This window comes from Dama dama, chromosome 11, assembly GCF_033118175.1.
Source record: "Dama dama isolate Ldn47 chromosome 11, ASM3311817v1, whole genome shotgun sequence".
NCBI lineage: Eukaryota > Metazoa > Chordata > Mammalia > Artiodactyla > Cervidae > Dama > Dama dama.
Window position 1 is genome coordinate 92,690,977 of NC_083691.1, and position 15,699 is coordinate 92,706,675.

The 15,699-nt window shown below is 51.4% G+C and overlaps 3 protein-coding genes across 22 annotated transcripts; 1 reads left to right on the plus strand and 2 right to left on the minus strand.

The window, feature by feature from the left end:
- Positions 1-431: 431 nt before the first annotated feature.
- MRPL53 (mitochondrial ribosomal protein L53) lies at positions 432-1,798 on the minus strand. Its single transcript, XM_061155792.1, has 3 exons — positions 1,563-1,798; positions 1,352-1,464; positions 432-1,249 (listed from the first exon to the last, which is right to left on the minus strand). The coding sequence occupies exons 1-3, from the start codon at positions 1,652-1,654 to the stop codon at positions 1,116-1,118; spliced, it is 339 nt and encodes a 112-aa protein (XP_061011775.1). The 5' UTR covers positions 1,655-1,798; the 3' UTR covers positions 432-1,115.
- A 187-nt stretch (positions 1,799-1,985) lies between these two features.
- CCDC142 (coiled-coil domain containing 142) lies at positions 1,986-8,913 on the minus strand. 3 transcript variants are annotated; one of them, XM_061155780.1, is made up of 9 exons: positions 7,845-8,913; positions 7,460-7,546; positions 7,232-7,381; positions 6,966-7,096; positions 6,783-6,896; positions 3,842-3,926; positions 3,443-3,620; positions 3,120-3,319; positions 1,986-2,988 (listed from the first exon to the last, which is right to left on the minus strand). In XM_061155780.1, the coding sequence occupies exons 1-9, from the start codon at positions 8,911-8,913 to the stop codon at positions 2,732-2,734; spliced, it is 2,271 nt and encodes a 756-aa protein (XP_061011763.1). In that variant the 3' UTR covers positions 1,986-2,731. The 3 variants fall into 3 exon arrangements, with proteins under 3 accessions (XP_061011763.1, XP_061011762.1, XP_061011764.1); XM_061155779.1 differs by having other exon boundaries at positions 3,812-3,926; XM_061155781.1 differs by lacking the exon at positions 7,460-7,546 and having other exon boundaries at positions 3,812-3,926.
- A 28-nt stretch (positions 8,914-8,941) lies between these two features.
- TTC31 (tetratricopeptide repeat domain 31) lies at positions 8,942-15,590 on the plus strand. Of its 18 annotated transcripts, XR_009694840.1 has the most exons (6): positions 8,942-9,219; positions 13,049-13,101; positions 13,185-13,279; positions 13,381-13,501; positions 13,968-14,955; positions 15,374-15,590. XR_009694840.1 is itself a non-coding variant. In XM_061155788.1 (5 exons), the coding sequence occupies exons 1-4, from the start codon at positions 9,040-9,042 to the stop codon at positions 13,244-13,246; spliced, it is 387 nt and encodes a 128-aa protein (XP_061011771.1). In that variant the 5' UTR covers positions 8,942-9,039; the 3' UTR covers positions 13,247-13,279; positions 13,968-15,590. The 18 variants fall into 18 exon arrangements, 9 of the variants coding, with proteins under 9 accessions (XP_061011771.1, XP_061011770.1, XP_061011772.1 ...); XR_009694835.1 differs by lacking the exon at positions 13,185-13,279 and adding an exon at positions 9,361-9,452 and having other exon boundaries at positions 13,968-15,590; XR_009694836.1 differs by having other exon boundaries at positions 13,968-15,590.
- The last annotated feature ends 109 nt before the right edge of the window (positions 15,591-15,699 follow it).

Genomic DNA, 15,699 nt, shown 5'->3' on the forward strand with positions numbered 1-15,699 from the left:
TTCCAGAAACAAGTAGTAGTAAGACATAAAACCAATGCTTTGGAAAGATAAAATTAAGGAACGAAAATGGTTAGGAGAAAAGGAGACCAGGTGAGAGAATACAGCAATAATACAGGAGCATGAATGGTAATGGAGAGAACACTTCAGGAGATTTTAAGACAAAATATTCTGAACTTACTGACTGAATATGCAGGGAAAGGGAGTGGGCAGAACCAGAAATAAAGCTGTGGTTTCCAGCTCAGGAGGCTGAACAGACGAAGTGCCTTTTAAAGGAATAAGGAAGTCAGAAGAGGAGGCAAGTACAGTTGACTCTAAAACAATGGGGGTGGGAAAGGGAGTTAGGGGCTCCACTCCTTTAGTGTTGAGAAGGGGGGGATAACTTTACAGGCAGCATCCATGATTTCACAACTGCAGATTCAAACAACCACAGATCACGTAGTAATGTAGTATTTATTTTAAAAACAGGCACATAGGAGCACCCCTGCAGTTCAAACCTGCTGTTGTTCAAGGATCATTATAGACAGTATACAAGATTATCAGTTTTATTTTGGACAAAGAGTGTTGCTGGAATTTGGAGAAAACTGGTAGTAGGTACCCTGACTATATAGCACAGAATTTAAGACTAGAACCAAACAGAAATGTAGGATTTAACCCAAGAGGATAGTTCAAGTCATGACAGAAGACAGGATGCCCCCAAAAAAGAGAAAGGAGAGTAGTACACTTTTATGGTTAAGAGAAGACAAGGGACCGAAAGGAAGAGAAGTTCCACAAGGAGTGAATTAAGAACGGCAAATGCTACTGAAATGGAAAGATGAGGACTGAGAAAACAGCATTTCTAATAAGAGTAAGAGGTACCTTGAATAGTGGAAGGAGAAGCCAAATTCAAAAGGGCTAAGCAGTGAGTGATGGTAAGAAACTGAAATAAATTCAAATTTGTCCGCACCCCTCCCATCTTTTCTCGTCCCAGAAACACTGGTTAGGTTTGTAGTCACAGGCCTCTTTTCTTTTTTTCGCGTTCTGTGGCCCTCCAGATAGTGATTTGAGTAATTAAGTTCTTCTTAAATAAGTGTCCCTAGCAGTCTTAGGTTAAAACCGGATTGGTCTCTTCTGTGCTGTCAGCGCCCGGTACTGGCGCTCTGCTTGTCCCCGCTCGCCGCCACGCCCCTGGCCTGGATGTGGGAGGTGAAAGCAGTGAGCATTTCCCGGGCGGTCAGGTGAGCGCCGCGCATAATCAAGCGATGGCCGTCTCCTGGAGGGAAAAACACGAGTCAGGCACCAGGACTGCGGAGCCAGGGCCGAGGGCTCGCGACTCCTCCCCCACCCACCCCCCCCGACTCCCAACTAGACCCACCGAACAGCACGTCCACGCAAGGCTCGGAGCCGTCGTGCCTCACGTCAGCAATCACTGAGCAGTTGAGGTTCGTGCAGCGAACTTTCTCGCTGCTCACCGCCTGGAGAAAGGTCCTGCGGCGAGAAAACGGCGTGAGCGCCGGGCAGAAGGGACTACATCCCCAGCGGAAGGGAGGCGTGCCCCTCCGCGTCCGCACCGCTGCCCCTCGTACCTCGTCGATTCCACGTTCTTCTCGAAGGGGCAGAACTGAACCCGAACCTGCTTGACCGAGCGGAGTCCGAGCCGAGCCAAGGCCGCCGCCATGGTGACACCCGCCCCGGAAGGACTCTTGGCTGGCGGAAGTGTCTCTAGTGCGAGAGTCTGTGAGCCGCGCCGCACTTCCGTAGTCACTCACCTCCGCTCGGTGCGGATTCTCCGCCTGAGTTGGCGGTGCTGGTCCCCCAAGCCGCCGCCCTGGGCTCCCCAACCGAGAAGAGGAGGAACGCCAGGAAGGAGAGAGACGGTTTCGGCACAGGGTATGGAGGGCCCAAAGTACGCGCTCAATAAACACTACCTGACATCAATAGCCCTCTTGTACCATGGTGAAGGCAATGAATAATGCGAAAGCCGTTTGCTCCTGACTCGGATGACATGCCTTCTGCAGCGTCTCCCTATCTGCACCCTGCTGTGCTAGATCTAGGTTAACACCGTCTTAAGTTCTGGTCCCTTCCAAGGGGAGGGCACTACCACCGCAGGGATTATAAACCTAACAGAGGGTAATCCCCACTCAGGTAATTTCAGATTAAATGTGTGGACTCGGGAATAACTAAAGCTTACACGTGAAGGTTCTACAGCCCACTATTCTTAAATGACTAAAAACAGTAATGAGGAGGGGCGTACAGGGTGCTGTAACATAGGCCATGGGGACTGATTTAAGTGTAGAATTTCCACCTCTGTGGTTCCCGAGGAATTGCTTTGTAGTAGTGTCCCAACCTGTCTTGTGTTTAGCCTGGCTCCTGGGATTTAAGAGGAAGTGACATCTAGGCTCCCTGCTTTCTTTTGCTTTTCCCTTTTCTCCTGGGATCCAACCCTGAAGTCTTACTCCCAGGATTTAGCTGCTAGCGTCTAGCCTTGAGATGTCTTTACTGATGGAGAACTGTGCCCGAGCCTCCTCAGGATGCTGACCTCCGGGTTTCAAGCTGTGGTCATGCCCTTTACTCTGGATTCCAGGCAATTGTAGTGATCTTGGTTTAGCTTTTCAAGTCCAGGCTCTGTGCAGCTTGTGGTTCTCAGATATGCTTTCTTCCAAGCTCCCAATTAAGCTTTTAAATTTGCATTTCTAAATGTCTGGGCTTTTTCAGACAGAGATGGGGAGCTCTGACTGGATTCTGATGAGGGTCCTTAGGTTTCAGAACTGGTCCCCAGGCAGGAAAGAAAAGATAAGTGCCAGCGAGGATGCTGGTGCTGCCTCAGGGCAAGCCAGGCCTCCTGGTTTCCTACCAGGTAAGCCTCAGGGCTAGGTCCTCCTCCCCACAGTGTGCTTAGCAGCTGAGCTGTCTGGGTTGGAAATACTCCAGGCCGAAGAGGGGGCTCCAAGTTCTCCAGGCTGTTGAGGCTGCTGCTGGGCAATTCCGTGGTCTGAACCTCATTACATGCACCTGGTAAGGCAGGAGTGGAAGGCAGGTGGCTAGCAAGGGGGACACTAAAGCCAGATTGAGGATGGGGATGGGTTATGAATAATGAGCTAGGGGCGAAGAGAGCCTGGAGTTGGGGAAGGAGAGTGACTTACAGCAACGGGGAAGCCCCCTACGGACTTGAGTCTTGGGCAGGGGCTGCTGCAACAGACACAGCAGGGCCCCATCCAGCCGCTGGAAGATGCTGAGCATGAACAGAGTCTGGCGAAGTTCTGGGGACAGGCCCCACCGCTCCTCCTCCAGCAAGTCCCTGACCACTCCAAAGTCTTGTCTGAGCTGCAGCGCCCCCTGCAGGCTGAAGGCCAAGGTACAGTGTGACCACCTGACCCTCCTGCCTCTCCAAACTGCTCTTCCCCACCATTCCCCTCCCTTTTTCAGTTCTGTTCATCGCCCGGCCACTTCCTTCTTTTCTTCTCACCTGAACCGGATCCCATGAGAGAGGATGTGGTCAAGCCAGGCACCCAGGATGGCGGTCAGCGCCTGGCTCAGGGCAGGGGCCTGGGCTTGGGGTGGCAGTCCGTGCAGTCCTTGCAACACAGGCTCCAGTACCCTGCGGACCACTAACCCAGCATACTCACTAGGAATGCTGGGAAGGTCTGGAGTGAGAGAAGAGAAGGGACAGGATATGAGGTTAGGGAGACCCCCTCAGCCCCTAATGGAGCATTCAGGGTGGCAAAGAAGGTGAGGACAAGGTTGGAGACACAGAGGTGGAGCCCCTCAAGGACGTGGAGGGGCTTGGACACTGTTACCCCGGGAAGCCTTAGGGAATGCCGAGATGAGGAGTTACCAGGACATAGACGATGCCGCCAGTACCGACCCCGTGGCATGTGGAGTTCGAAGTCCTGTGTGGCTTGTTTATGACATTCTTGAAAAAAGAGACTTAGTGACTCTTCAGGCAGGAGCTGTGGTGATAAGGAAAAAGTAAAAGGGCTTGCTTATCTGTGAGGGGTTTGTCAAGTCATATGCTCTTCTAAATCTGAGGTGTTTAACCTGGCATCCATAAAGCCCCAGAATAGAATTGTATGCATAATTGTATGGGTTTGGGCATTTTCTGAGGAGAGATGCTATAGCTTTTACTGAGTTTTCCAAAGGCCTGGACTGAGAAAAGATTATGGACAATTGCCCTAAGATTACCCTGCTCTCCTCAGCTTGGTTTAGAAAGTGGATATCCTCCAGGTTAATTTTATTCCATAGGAACATTAATAGGAAAGAAATGGAGACACCCTCACCACCACCAATGTTTAAAAGCAAATGCTACAGAGAGGGGTCTGCATGATCTGTAGACAGGCAGCGGGTGAAAAGAGAAAAGCAAATTGTACAATCTTCTGTCATCTATAAAAGGAAGGCAAGAACTGCTTGTAGATCAGGAGCAATGAATATAAGTTTCTGAGATTCAGGAACCTTTGTAATGTCCTCACGCTGAGTATTCTTTATAGCCACTTCTATTTCTCCAAAGCATTATAACCCATAAAGCAAGAAAAAGTCCCTGTACTGGTTTGATTTCTCTGGTTTGATAGGTTTTGTTTTTGGGTGGGGAAGAAGACAGCAAAGAGAGAGAGGTATCTACAGCCCATCTTGGAGAAGAACCCCAAGAATTGGGGTGTGTAGTGGCAGGTCTAAAGAAAAAGTGACTGTATGCCTGAAGAGAGGATGGGACTGGGTTGGGGGGCGGGGGTGGGCAGACTTGGTGGGGGAGGGCCCCTGTGGCTCCTGATACATATCCTAACAACAGCCTATCTAAATCCAAACTCTTCTCTTAGTCCAAACACCAGAACCCCTTTCTCCCTTATATATGATAAAAATGTTACCCTTTTGTCAACTGACATTTGTTAGGAAATTCTGTACTCAGCACTCAGGAAATACAAGGTCACACTATGAGACAGTTTTTTCTGAGACGTTACAGTCCAGCTGAGGAGAAAATTCACATCTGATCATTCTTTTTCATCCCAGTGCTGTATGTAGTTGAAAGCCCAGAACAGACCCAGCAGTGGCGCAGGACATGAAACACGACGGCGTTCGGGTCACATGGTGAGCACACCGTCCTGGCCCCGTTTGCTCTCTTCTCACTGCAACTACCAAGAGTTGGACCTTTCTTACATTATGTCTCCCCGCTTCCTTTTTATCCAGACTGCTATCGCTGGATCAAACTCTTAGCACTTACAGCTTACAACGGCTCCCTATCACTTATGAGATAAAGTCTAAATCTGTGGGCTGGTGTTCACTGCCCTCCACATCTTGATAACCTACTCCTCCACAATCCTCTGCCCCTACCCTTGACATGTGCATGCTAGGGCAAGTTATGTGCCCATGTACATGCACACACACACAAAGGGAGCTTTTGCTTTGGTCAGGCCATCTCCCCACTACTCCCCCAAGGAACTATGAACTACCCACCTCCAGTAACCCCTGCTGCTCCTCTGAGGCTACCCATCCACCAGCTTGAGCCATAGGCCCTGTATGGAGCTTCTGTTACCACATGCCCACCAAAGCCTTCCCTCCCCAGAGCTCCCACAATCATCACTGTCCAACCCTACTCATGAAGAGCCTGTTCTGGGACATGTTGAACTGAAAGAGGACATGGAGTAAACTGATGTAGAAATGCCCAACAGGTAGATGCAGATGGTGGGTTAGGGCTAAACTGTGAGGGTTCACAGCGCCTTGGTGCAGAGAGAAGGAGCAGAGGGACAGGGACTAAACTCCACAACCGTGCCTCTGTTCAGGGCAGAGGAGACATCTGGGCAGGAAGAGAAAACAAAAAGCAGAGACATCATCCACAATAGGAACAGATAGAGTGTAAGGTAGAGAACAATTTAAATAGAAGTATAGGAGTTTAGTTCATAAATTTAGAGGAAAATAATAAAGTATGAGAAGAAACAGCCAAGAATGAATGAAAATCACCACTGTAGAACAGGGATTAGAAGTCGAGGTGGAGGCAACTAAAGTGCTATTTTTTCATCACAAGCCTTCTAGAATAGTATTTCGGTTTTAATAAAAATACAAGTTGTACTTTTACCAAAAAAAGAAACATTCTATTGAAAACAAGTAAATAAAGTCAATCATTTATCTTGCTTATTCTCTACGAAATATACTTCAAATATACCTCAAATAATTTTTGAGGCAAGTTTCACTTGGGACTTCCCAGGTGGTCCAGTGGTTGAATCCACTTTCCAATGCAGGGGACCCCGGTTCAGTTCCTGGTCAGGGAACTTAGATCCCACATGCAGAGGGCACCTGAGCCCCCACACTCTGGCGCCCATGCACAATGAAAGATGTCACATACTTCAATGAGGATTGCACATGCTACAACTAAGACTCAGCCAAACAAGTAAATTAAAAATTTTAAAGTTTCATTTTGTAAGAGTAATCTGATTTATAATGAAGAAAGGATGACAGAATTAGAATGTCACTACCTTGCACCCTCTAATGAAATAATGGATATAGACAGTGATCATCAGTGGCTGTTAAAGTCACAACAGGAGAGCCTGACATGAGAGTTGGGGGTTGGGATATACAAATGAAAGAAATTGACCATGGATTGATTGTTATTAAAGCCTCAGTGGTAGGAATATGGAAGTCCATTATGCTCTTCTCTCTACTTCTGTATTTTTAAAAAATTTCCCATAGTGAGAGGACAAAAAGTGGATTTAGTGGTAGTTCACACAAGAAAAGATACATTCAGTGGCAATTCCAAGGCACTTGAGTTGTTCTCCCACCATCACAACCACCTCACCAACCCCCAAGCTGTTGCCTCTCCTTACCTGGATCTGCACAGTTAGCTTCCGGATCTCCAGGCCCAGCTGCTGCTCCACATCCAGAGCCAAGCTTTCCTCTGAGGCCAGGCGAGACAAAGCTTCTGCCTCCTGCAGTAGAGGCTTTGACAGAAACAGAGTGAGCTCTGAGCCCAAAGCAGGATGCTCCCCTCCTGTTCCCTAGTTACTCACAGGTAATTCCTTCTGGATCAGGAGCAGGAAGGAACCTGGGGCCCACGCTGCCAGATGCTGCTGAGTTGTGCTCCAAAACCAGAGCAAGGTAGTCTGCAGGGTACAGAGCCCCAGGGCAAGGGGTGCGGGACCTGGGGAGAGGAGGGACAGAGTATCTGAAGGGATATGGAGCACCTTTGGGAAGAGGCAGGTTTCAGAACAGAATAAGGAATAAAGGGGGTATCCTCAGTGTTTTCCTATCCCCCATCCCCAGCACCTTGTCTCACCTGGCTGCCCACAGAGGAACAGTCCTGATTTGGGCTCCCGAAGGGCATCCAAGAGAGGAGGGAAGAGCTGTTGTAAAAGTTTGGTGGTACAAGAGGATGAGGGAAGGCTGCTCTGATTTCCACTAGCAGATCCCAAGACCTGGCAGAAGCCTGAAGATGAGAGGTATGGTTTGATAAGGAAGGGGCAATCTGGGGCTTGTCTCACTGCCATTACCCCTTCCTCCTCACCTTGATCCCAGCTCCAAATAAGAGACTGATGAATTAGGTTGCGACACAAAGAAGCCAGCTCCTTCTCACACTCCTGAGGCAGTGATGCTAGTGGGAGAAATGACTCTGGAGCCTGAAAACAAGGTCTCTCTTTTCCACAGCCACTGCCCCCACTCAATGATGGGGGAAGAGGGGAAGTTTCCCCCAAGACTCAAGGCTGGCATGGAAAGCAAGACCTTGCCTTGAAAGCTAAGAAGCTTATAACCTGAACCCCCAGGGGTTGGGTGGGGTGGGGGATGTTTGTTCTAAATGGCCTGCTTTTGTAGTCTGGTGGCAGGTGAGTGAGGTGAATACGGAAGTAAAAGACTCCAGCCTTCCCAAACACCCACCCAGGCCCGTCACTCACCCTGACCCAGTGCCTGACTCAGCTGCTGTGCCGCTGCCCTGGGGTCCCTCCAGGGTCCTAGACTTAAGTCCAGGCTCTGAGCACAGGCTGCCCACAGCAGGGTCCAGTACTGGCTCCACAAGGCTCCGGCCCCTCCAAGCCCCAGTTCACCGCTGGCTGAACCCGCGACGCCACCCAAGAGGCCCAGTAGCCCAGGCAACAGCTCCCGCTCCTCTTGGCACCGTCTGAGGAGCTGGTCCCTCAAGCCAGATCCCCTGAGCGCCTCATCCAGCCAACCTGCCACCTGGCAACCCCGCTCCCCTGTCAGGAGGCGGAGCACACGGCCGGGGGGATATGGGCGCGCTGATACTGGGACTTGGCTCAAGGCTTTCCCCTGCAGCTGGTGGTACGCCGGAAGTGTCAGCAGCAGGTTGGCGAGTTGGGACGACAGGGCTGGGGTGGCGGGCGCCCGGCCCAGAGCCCGAAGCCGCATCTCGACAGTAGCATCCAAGCGCTGGGCTGCTAGTCCGACGGGGCGTGCCAGGAGTAGCGGGTGGGGCGTCTCCAGAAGGCTGCTTCGCAGGACCGCCCCTCCGGAAAGGTGCTGTAGCAGGTCGCGGCACAGCTGAAGCAAGGGGCGGTGGCTGGGAGATGGAGCTCCGGGACTCAGGATCCTCAGGAGGCGCACGGCCGCCTGTAGGTGGAGGGCGCAATCCCGCGCTTGGAGGAGCTGCTCCCGCTCGCGCTGCAGCCGCAGCAACACAGCCCTGAGACGCCGGAGCGCCGGAGGAATCAGGCCGCCAGGTGCCAGCTCCCGCCCCCAGTCTACAGCGCCAGCCTCACTGCGCTCTCCTGCGTCCGCCGGCGCCGCCCCCCTCGGCCGCTCTTTCGGAGCCCCGTCAGGCCGAGGACCCAGGCAGAGGGTGCTCCGGGCAACCGGCAGCCCCGGCCAGCCACGAACGTCCCCGCGGAGAGCGCCTGCCCTCTTTCTCTGCCACTGCTCCTCCTCGGCGCCCCGGGACTGCGCCCGTGACGGCGGCACGGCAGCCAGCGGAGGCAGCAGGCCACCAGAGCGAGACGCTTGGGCCATGGGACACCGTGTCTGGAACCAGCCTAACGATTCCCACCACCCCGCACTGCCCGACGCCCGCCACAGCAGCGGCTCCGCCCTATCCCCGGAGCCTACAACTCTTGCCAGGGTGCCGCCGGGGCCGTGATGGACTCTCTGGCGCTCCGTAAGCGCATGCTTCCGCCCTCGACAAAGATGGCTGCGTACGCCGTCTCACTTCGCCCTTGGCCGTTATCGAATACCCTACTGTCTTTCATTCTCGCGTCACTGTTGACGGGGATGGCGCCGATTCCGAAGACTGCGGGGCTAATCAAGTTAGGCAAACAGGTGAGACCAGACCAGAGGGGGTCCAGGAGGGCTCCACTTGGATCTGTTTTCAGTGGGATTTTGTGCTTCGCGAGGCGGGCAGAGGCTCCGACTCGTCTACCCCGAAGCCTGCCGACGCGCTGCCGCTTTCGTTTCCTGTAGGCTTTCCTCTGCGGCCTAGCTGCCCGCTGGGGGTCGCTGCTGTCTCCAAACACTGCAGGGTATTCGGTCCTGAGGGCTGAGGCGCCGCCGAGGTAAAAAGGACTCCATGGGAATCCCCTGGCTGTCCTGTGGCGCTCTCCCGGGTCTTTGGAGAGGAGTGACTCTGGGGCTTACTGTCAAGCAGTGCGACGCAAGTGGAGGGAGGGTGGGGAGCCAGGGACAACTCGGCGGTGATAAATGCTTGAAGTGGGCAGGATTGGGCAGAGGAGGGTTGAGGATTGGGGATGGCTCAGTGATAAAGAACCCACCTGCCAACGCAGGAGACGTGGGTTCAATCCCTGGATGGGGAAGATCCCCCAGAGAAGGAAATGGCAATCCGCTCCTGTATTCTTGTCTGGGAAATCCCACGGACAGAGGAACCTGGTGGGTTACAGTCCATGGGGTCACACAGGAGTCAGACATTACTTAGTGACTAAACAACAAGGAGCTGCTTGGGGAAAGATATTATGAACGGAAGGAACAAAGACACTAAAGCAAAGAAACCTTAAGGAGAACTTAACTGAAGTGAGGCCTTAGTTAGGGGTTTGAGAGAAGAGGTGAGAAAGAGGACCGCAAGTGGCTTGAAAGAGTGGCACATGGGTTTGGATGTCCTGAAGTAGGTGGTAGGGTTACTGACGGGAGGGACGGGATCAGATTTGGGAGCACTGAGAAGCCATACTTCCAACCGCTTCCCGGTTATCTCAAAAAGCAGCAAGTCCAGAAGTTAACTCATCATCTTTGCAGATTCACTGCATTTCCTCTAATCTTGATTAACCACACAAACTTCCTTCCAGCTGCTTCATTCAGAAATCTGAGAACCATTCTCCATATTCCTCCCTTTTCCTTTCCTTCATTTGTGTCATCAGTTTATTTCTGAAGTGTCTTTTGGGTCAAACCCACTATTTCCAGTCCTGCTTCTGCAGCCACGGGTTCAAGAATTCATTCTTTCTGACTTAAACAGTTGCAATGACCTGCTGACTAAACATTTCACGCCTAGATTCATCTCTTTCCCCAGTACTCTTTCATTTCAGCATTTCACTCCCTAGATCCCTAGATCAGATCCACTTGCATCACTAACAAGACAGAGTCCAAACTCCCCAGATCACACTGGGTTTTTCAGGCCCAGCTCCTGGCTGAATCTCAATTACAGTAGCCGCCTCACCCATCTTTGCTCCTTCAGCATACACTTATTGAGCACCAACTATGTGCTGCACACTGCTCTAGGCACTGGGAAGAAAGCAGTAAGCCCAACAGACAAAAATCCCTCTATTCAGTGAATCAGAAGTGTCTAGTGGGGGCAGCCTGTCAACAAATAAACAATATAATATGTCAAATATGAGAAGTGTAAAGAAAGATAAAGCAAGAAGGAAGTTAGGGAGCATTGAGGAGAATTGAGAGGTTTCACTTTTTAAATGGAGTGGTCAGAGAAGACCTCCCTCGGAAGATTTAAATAGGGCTCTGAAGAGGGTGAAGGACTGAGCCATTCACTGGGGAAAGAGCATTCCAGGCAGAGGAAATAACACATACCAAAGCTCTGAAATGGGAGCACACTTGGCGCATTGTAGAAACTTCAGAGGAGACTGCTGCAGTTGGAAGAGGATGAAAGGGTAGGAGATGATTTCATGAAGAGATTGCGTGGCCAGATCATGAGTGGCCAGGTCGTGAATTAAGAGAGTAGCATAGACTGTTTGGGGGGAGAAATAGAAGGTCAAGGCAGACCTTTTTCTGTCTGGTTTTAAAGATGGCTTACACTTACTAAGGAAACAATCCTCATTAGAACCACAGAATGTCCAGGCCAAGCCTTGAAGGGACTTGCCTTATTTTGCGAATGAGTAAGCTGAGGTCCAGAGAGGTTAAATGACTTGTCCAAAATCAAACAGCCAGGCAGTGGCAGAGGCAGAACTCAGGTGCAAGCGGCTCTGCTCTCAGCAGTGTTCTTCCAGCTCTGTGCTCCTGGCTAGTTAAGAGCAGTAAAAAGCAACGAATAATAAGGTTTTAAATTCTCTAACACAGGTTATGTTAGTGCCGCTTTTTTGAGTGAGGGCAGAGGTAACTGGAGGGGCTTCCCTGGTGGCTCAGACGGTAAAGAATCTGCCTGCAGTGTGGGAGATTCAGGTTCAATCCCTGGGTTGGGAAGATCCCCTGGAGGAGGAAATGGCAACCCACTCCGGTATTCTTGCCTATAGAATTCCACAGAGGAGCCTGGTGGGCTACAGTCCATGGGGTCACACAGAGTCAGACACGACTGAGTGACTTCACACACACACACACACACACACACACACACACACACACACATAACTGGAGATGAAAGAGTCTGGAAAGGCTTTAGGCAGAAATGGGATTTGAACTTGAACTTCATCTTGAAGGTAAGGCAAAGTGTTCAGAGCCAGAAAGGATTCAAGGACAGCTGGGGGAAGACCCCAAGGCTGGAAGGAGCCTGGTGGCAGAGGGAGGGCAGCAGCTAAGTAAGGGAAGGTTGTAAGGGAAGACTGGAAAGCTTAGCCAGGGAGCTTTTTGGAAGGGTCCAAGTCCCAGGCTAGACTCAGTCCTGCCTGTGGCCCTGGCATTGGGGGATTACTGGAAAATTTTGAGACAGGGTATAATTGCTGAGAACTTGGTTTGGGGGAGAAACACATAAAGTGCAGGGGAGAGGCCAGCCAGGAACTGTGGCACTCGTTTAGGCATTGAGCTAGCCCCAGGGTGGATTATATGGGGATGTTCATATTCAAGGGTATGACAAGGGACACAGTTGGAAGAGCAAGTAAGAGGGCTCTATCTCAGGGGCGTCATTTTGGCTGAGTAGGGACAGGATGGTGAAGCAGCCTGGACTGAATGCCACCGTCAGCCCTTGGGAAAGCAGGAGAATTAGTGAAGGGACGTGATGACACCATGACAGCCAGCAGCATGTTTTGTGGTGCTGAGCAGGGAGAGGTGGGACTGTCAAATTCTCTCATTACAGATGTTGATGGGAGCCCCCTGTCCAGCTCTGGGCACCCAGCTCGGGGACCTTGTAGCAAGGAAGAAGAGAGAGCCTCCTTCCTTCCCTTCACGGTCTCTGCCCGCTCTCTCCTCCCACTACTCCAGGACATACGTCATCCCTGCCCTTCCTTCACTTTCCTTTCTGCTCACAAGACTCACTGGATCTATCTGTTAATAGTACCTTTGTGTCTCTGGCTTTCTGCAAGGTTGGAGGTTGACCCCTCAATGCCCACAGAGAAAAGGGACTAAGTCAGGAGCCCCAGGGCAGAAGCCTGGGTCTCCAAGAAAAGATGAACCAAGAGGAAGGAAGCACTCCAAAAGAAGAGAGCCCTAGGCAGAGTCATAAGGCAGAGGCGAGGAGGTGGGCAGAAAAGCCTCAGCTAGAACCAGGGGAAGGGGTGCCAGAGGGCTTTGGGAAGAGAGGTGACCTACTAAGGGCTGAGGGCAGTGACTAGTAGAAGGAGGTCTCTGGCCCCAAGGTTAAGGGACCAGGGATCAAGATCCATCACTGTCAGCCTGACCCAGGGTCTTTTCCTCTACAGGAAAGTAGGGCTGATACGATCTTGCAGACCTGTCATGAGGACTCTGAGTTGCATGATGCAAAGTGTTTGAACAAAGGAGAAGGATTTGGGGAGGCTGAGGCCTTGACTTTGCTTCCCATCCCTAGGTTATCTCCAGGACTGCTGGCAGCTGCCTTACAACAGAGCCAGGAGCTGGCAAGTGAGATTCTTTCTCTCTTCTTCCTCACCCATCCCTCCCTAGGATAACCCCATCTGAACCTTCCCACTCTCCCTTCTCCCCAGAGTTGGGTACCAGCTTTGCTCAAAATGGTTTCTACCACAAGGCCATGGTCCTGTTCACCTGAGTCTTGAAGCTCAACCCCCAGGACCACTAGTAGGTGTGTGTAGCGGGGGGTGGGGGGGTGGCCTCTGTGCTGAGCTATCAGGGCAAGGCTGGGTGCCAAGGACCCAGACTTTTGCCCCCTTTGTTTTTTATCAGGTTATTTGGAAATTGCTCATTCCGCAATGAACAGCTGGGTCAGCGGGTGTGAGCCCTGACTGATGCAGCCCCGGGGGCCTCTTCTGCCTGGGCAAGGCTGTGATGGGACTGCAGGTCTGAGGTTGGAAGCAGAAGAGGAATTTGGGTGGGATGGGGTGGGGATCAGGTATACATTGACATTTTCTAGTTCAGCTACTACCAAAATGTCCTAGTGGTACTAAGAGCTGGAGCCAGTTTGAGAAAAGGGAAGTTTTAACATTCCTTGCCTCTGCTGACACCTCAACTTTCCTCCTTCTAATTCCTCTGGGACCAAAGCATTTTAGAGAGGCAGCGGTGTGTTCTGGAGACTGAGAGGTGGGTCCCAGCCTGATGCAGCCTGGGAGCTAACATTCCTGCCTCCTGCAAGTCGCCCTGGGTAGGGGATCAGGCCCACTCTTATACTGAGGGGGCAACAGAGAGAAATGGACGAGACTGCAATAACAAGTGGTGCTACTTCCTGCCTCAGACGGATAAGGGACGCGGAGGATAAGGGGGGCACGGGCAGCACTGCTGGAAGGAGTGTCAAGTGCCCCCCCCCCCCTTCTCAGCAGGACCAGCGAAGAGGAATCCCTGGGCTGCCTGCCTCCGTCAACCGAATTCCTCCATCCATTTTTCCATGTTGAGCTGGGGCCTTTAAGCCTCTTCTCCTGCAGTTGCCCTGGAAGTACTGCCCCAAGGGCCCCTGGCCTTCTGTCTCCACCCCTGCATTATCCCCAACCTGAGCCACTCTGGTCCCTCCCCTAGACTCAGAGCAGAAGACCCAGTCCTCTCTACCTCCAGGACTCCTCAAAGGGCTGGGGCATCCTGGAACTTGGGCCCCAGCATCTACCTCACACCAGATGAAGGAGCACGTGTCCCTAATAAGGCAGGGCCGTGTGTGCCTCCCACAGGGATAAAGGACATGGCGTAGTAGCAGTTCACTGCACATTTTGAGACCTGAACTCTAAAACCACGGTGGGAACATCCCCGACAGTAATACCTCTTCACACAGAGACCCTCTGATGAGAGAAAGGAGCCCTGCATCCACTGAAATAGCCTTTCTTTGGTTCTTAAGCAGATGGCTTCTTCTGGGAGCAGTAAGGAAGAATAAAATCCCTCAAGGCTCAAGAAGGGATCTGTACAAAAATTCAGATTTTCAGACTATAACAGACCTGTCTGTAGGGGCATCTGAAGCTTGCTGTTGGTCTTGGGGAACTCATCAGCCAGAGCTCTGTGCTCAGGAATGGGGTCACAGTAATGAATAAGGCTTAAGTCTTGATCTTCAGCTTGATGGATGCTCACTTCTTCCTAATCCCAGTTCTCACCATGTTTTCTCAAGCCTCAGTTCTCATGCCTTGTTTCCTGTTCACACTTCTATGCGTATTCTGACCTCTCCTTTGTCCAGTGGTTCTGATGCTCACCTCCTTCCACCGCTAGAAGATTCACCAAGGGTGTGCATTTGGGAAGCCCCTTAGCAGCCCCTTGCTGGAGCTGGCAGAACCCATACATCTCCATATACCCCACCTGCTGGCTCTCCCACTGATGCGGCCTCAGCAGGTACACAGGCTTCTGCTACTTTGGTCACACTCTTTCTCCACTCCAGCGCAGGGCTTTGTAACTAGCATTTCCCCCATGTGAATTTACTTAGTTTTTCTATTCAGGGTCACTGCCCCTAAAAATACTAAAATTCTCTAATTTCTCTATAAGAAACACGACCTCCTTCTAGTTGTTCCTCTAAGACCTTGACAGCTCCTCCTGGCTGGTTCCTCCCGGGCTCTGCTTGGGACTCTCAGTTCATTAAAATGCGGATCCGCAGGCCTCCCAGTATGCTTTTCTTAGGAGAACCATTTATCAGGATAAATGACTCTTGCCGCCATGTGGGTGTTACTCAACACCATTTGTACCTAGAGATAGGAGGTGCTGAGACACCTCCTTTGTTTAAGGCTTTCCCAAATTCTTTTGTTTATGGTTGCAGGCCTCTTAAATCCTGTATGGCAGAATGCAGTCTGTCATTACAAGCTGTGTCACCTTGGGCAGATTTCTTAACTCCTGTGCTTCACTTCCTCTTCTGTACAATGTGGACGATCCCTACCTCACAGGGCTGCTATGAAGGCTGAAAGAGAAAGCGTGAGAAAATACCTACCAAAAGTCTGGGACATAGCGAGTGTTCAATAAACTGATTTTTCTCTGTAGTTGTCTTACATATTCATGATTCCAGCACCAGAAAGAGAGGGTGTGACTGAACCGCTGCTTATCTCACAAAGTGCCGAGTTCCTGGGACTGAGGTTCTCAAAGCATGTT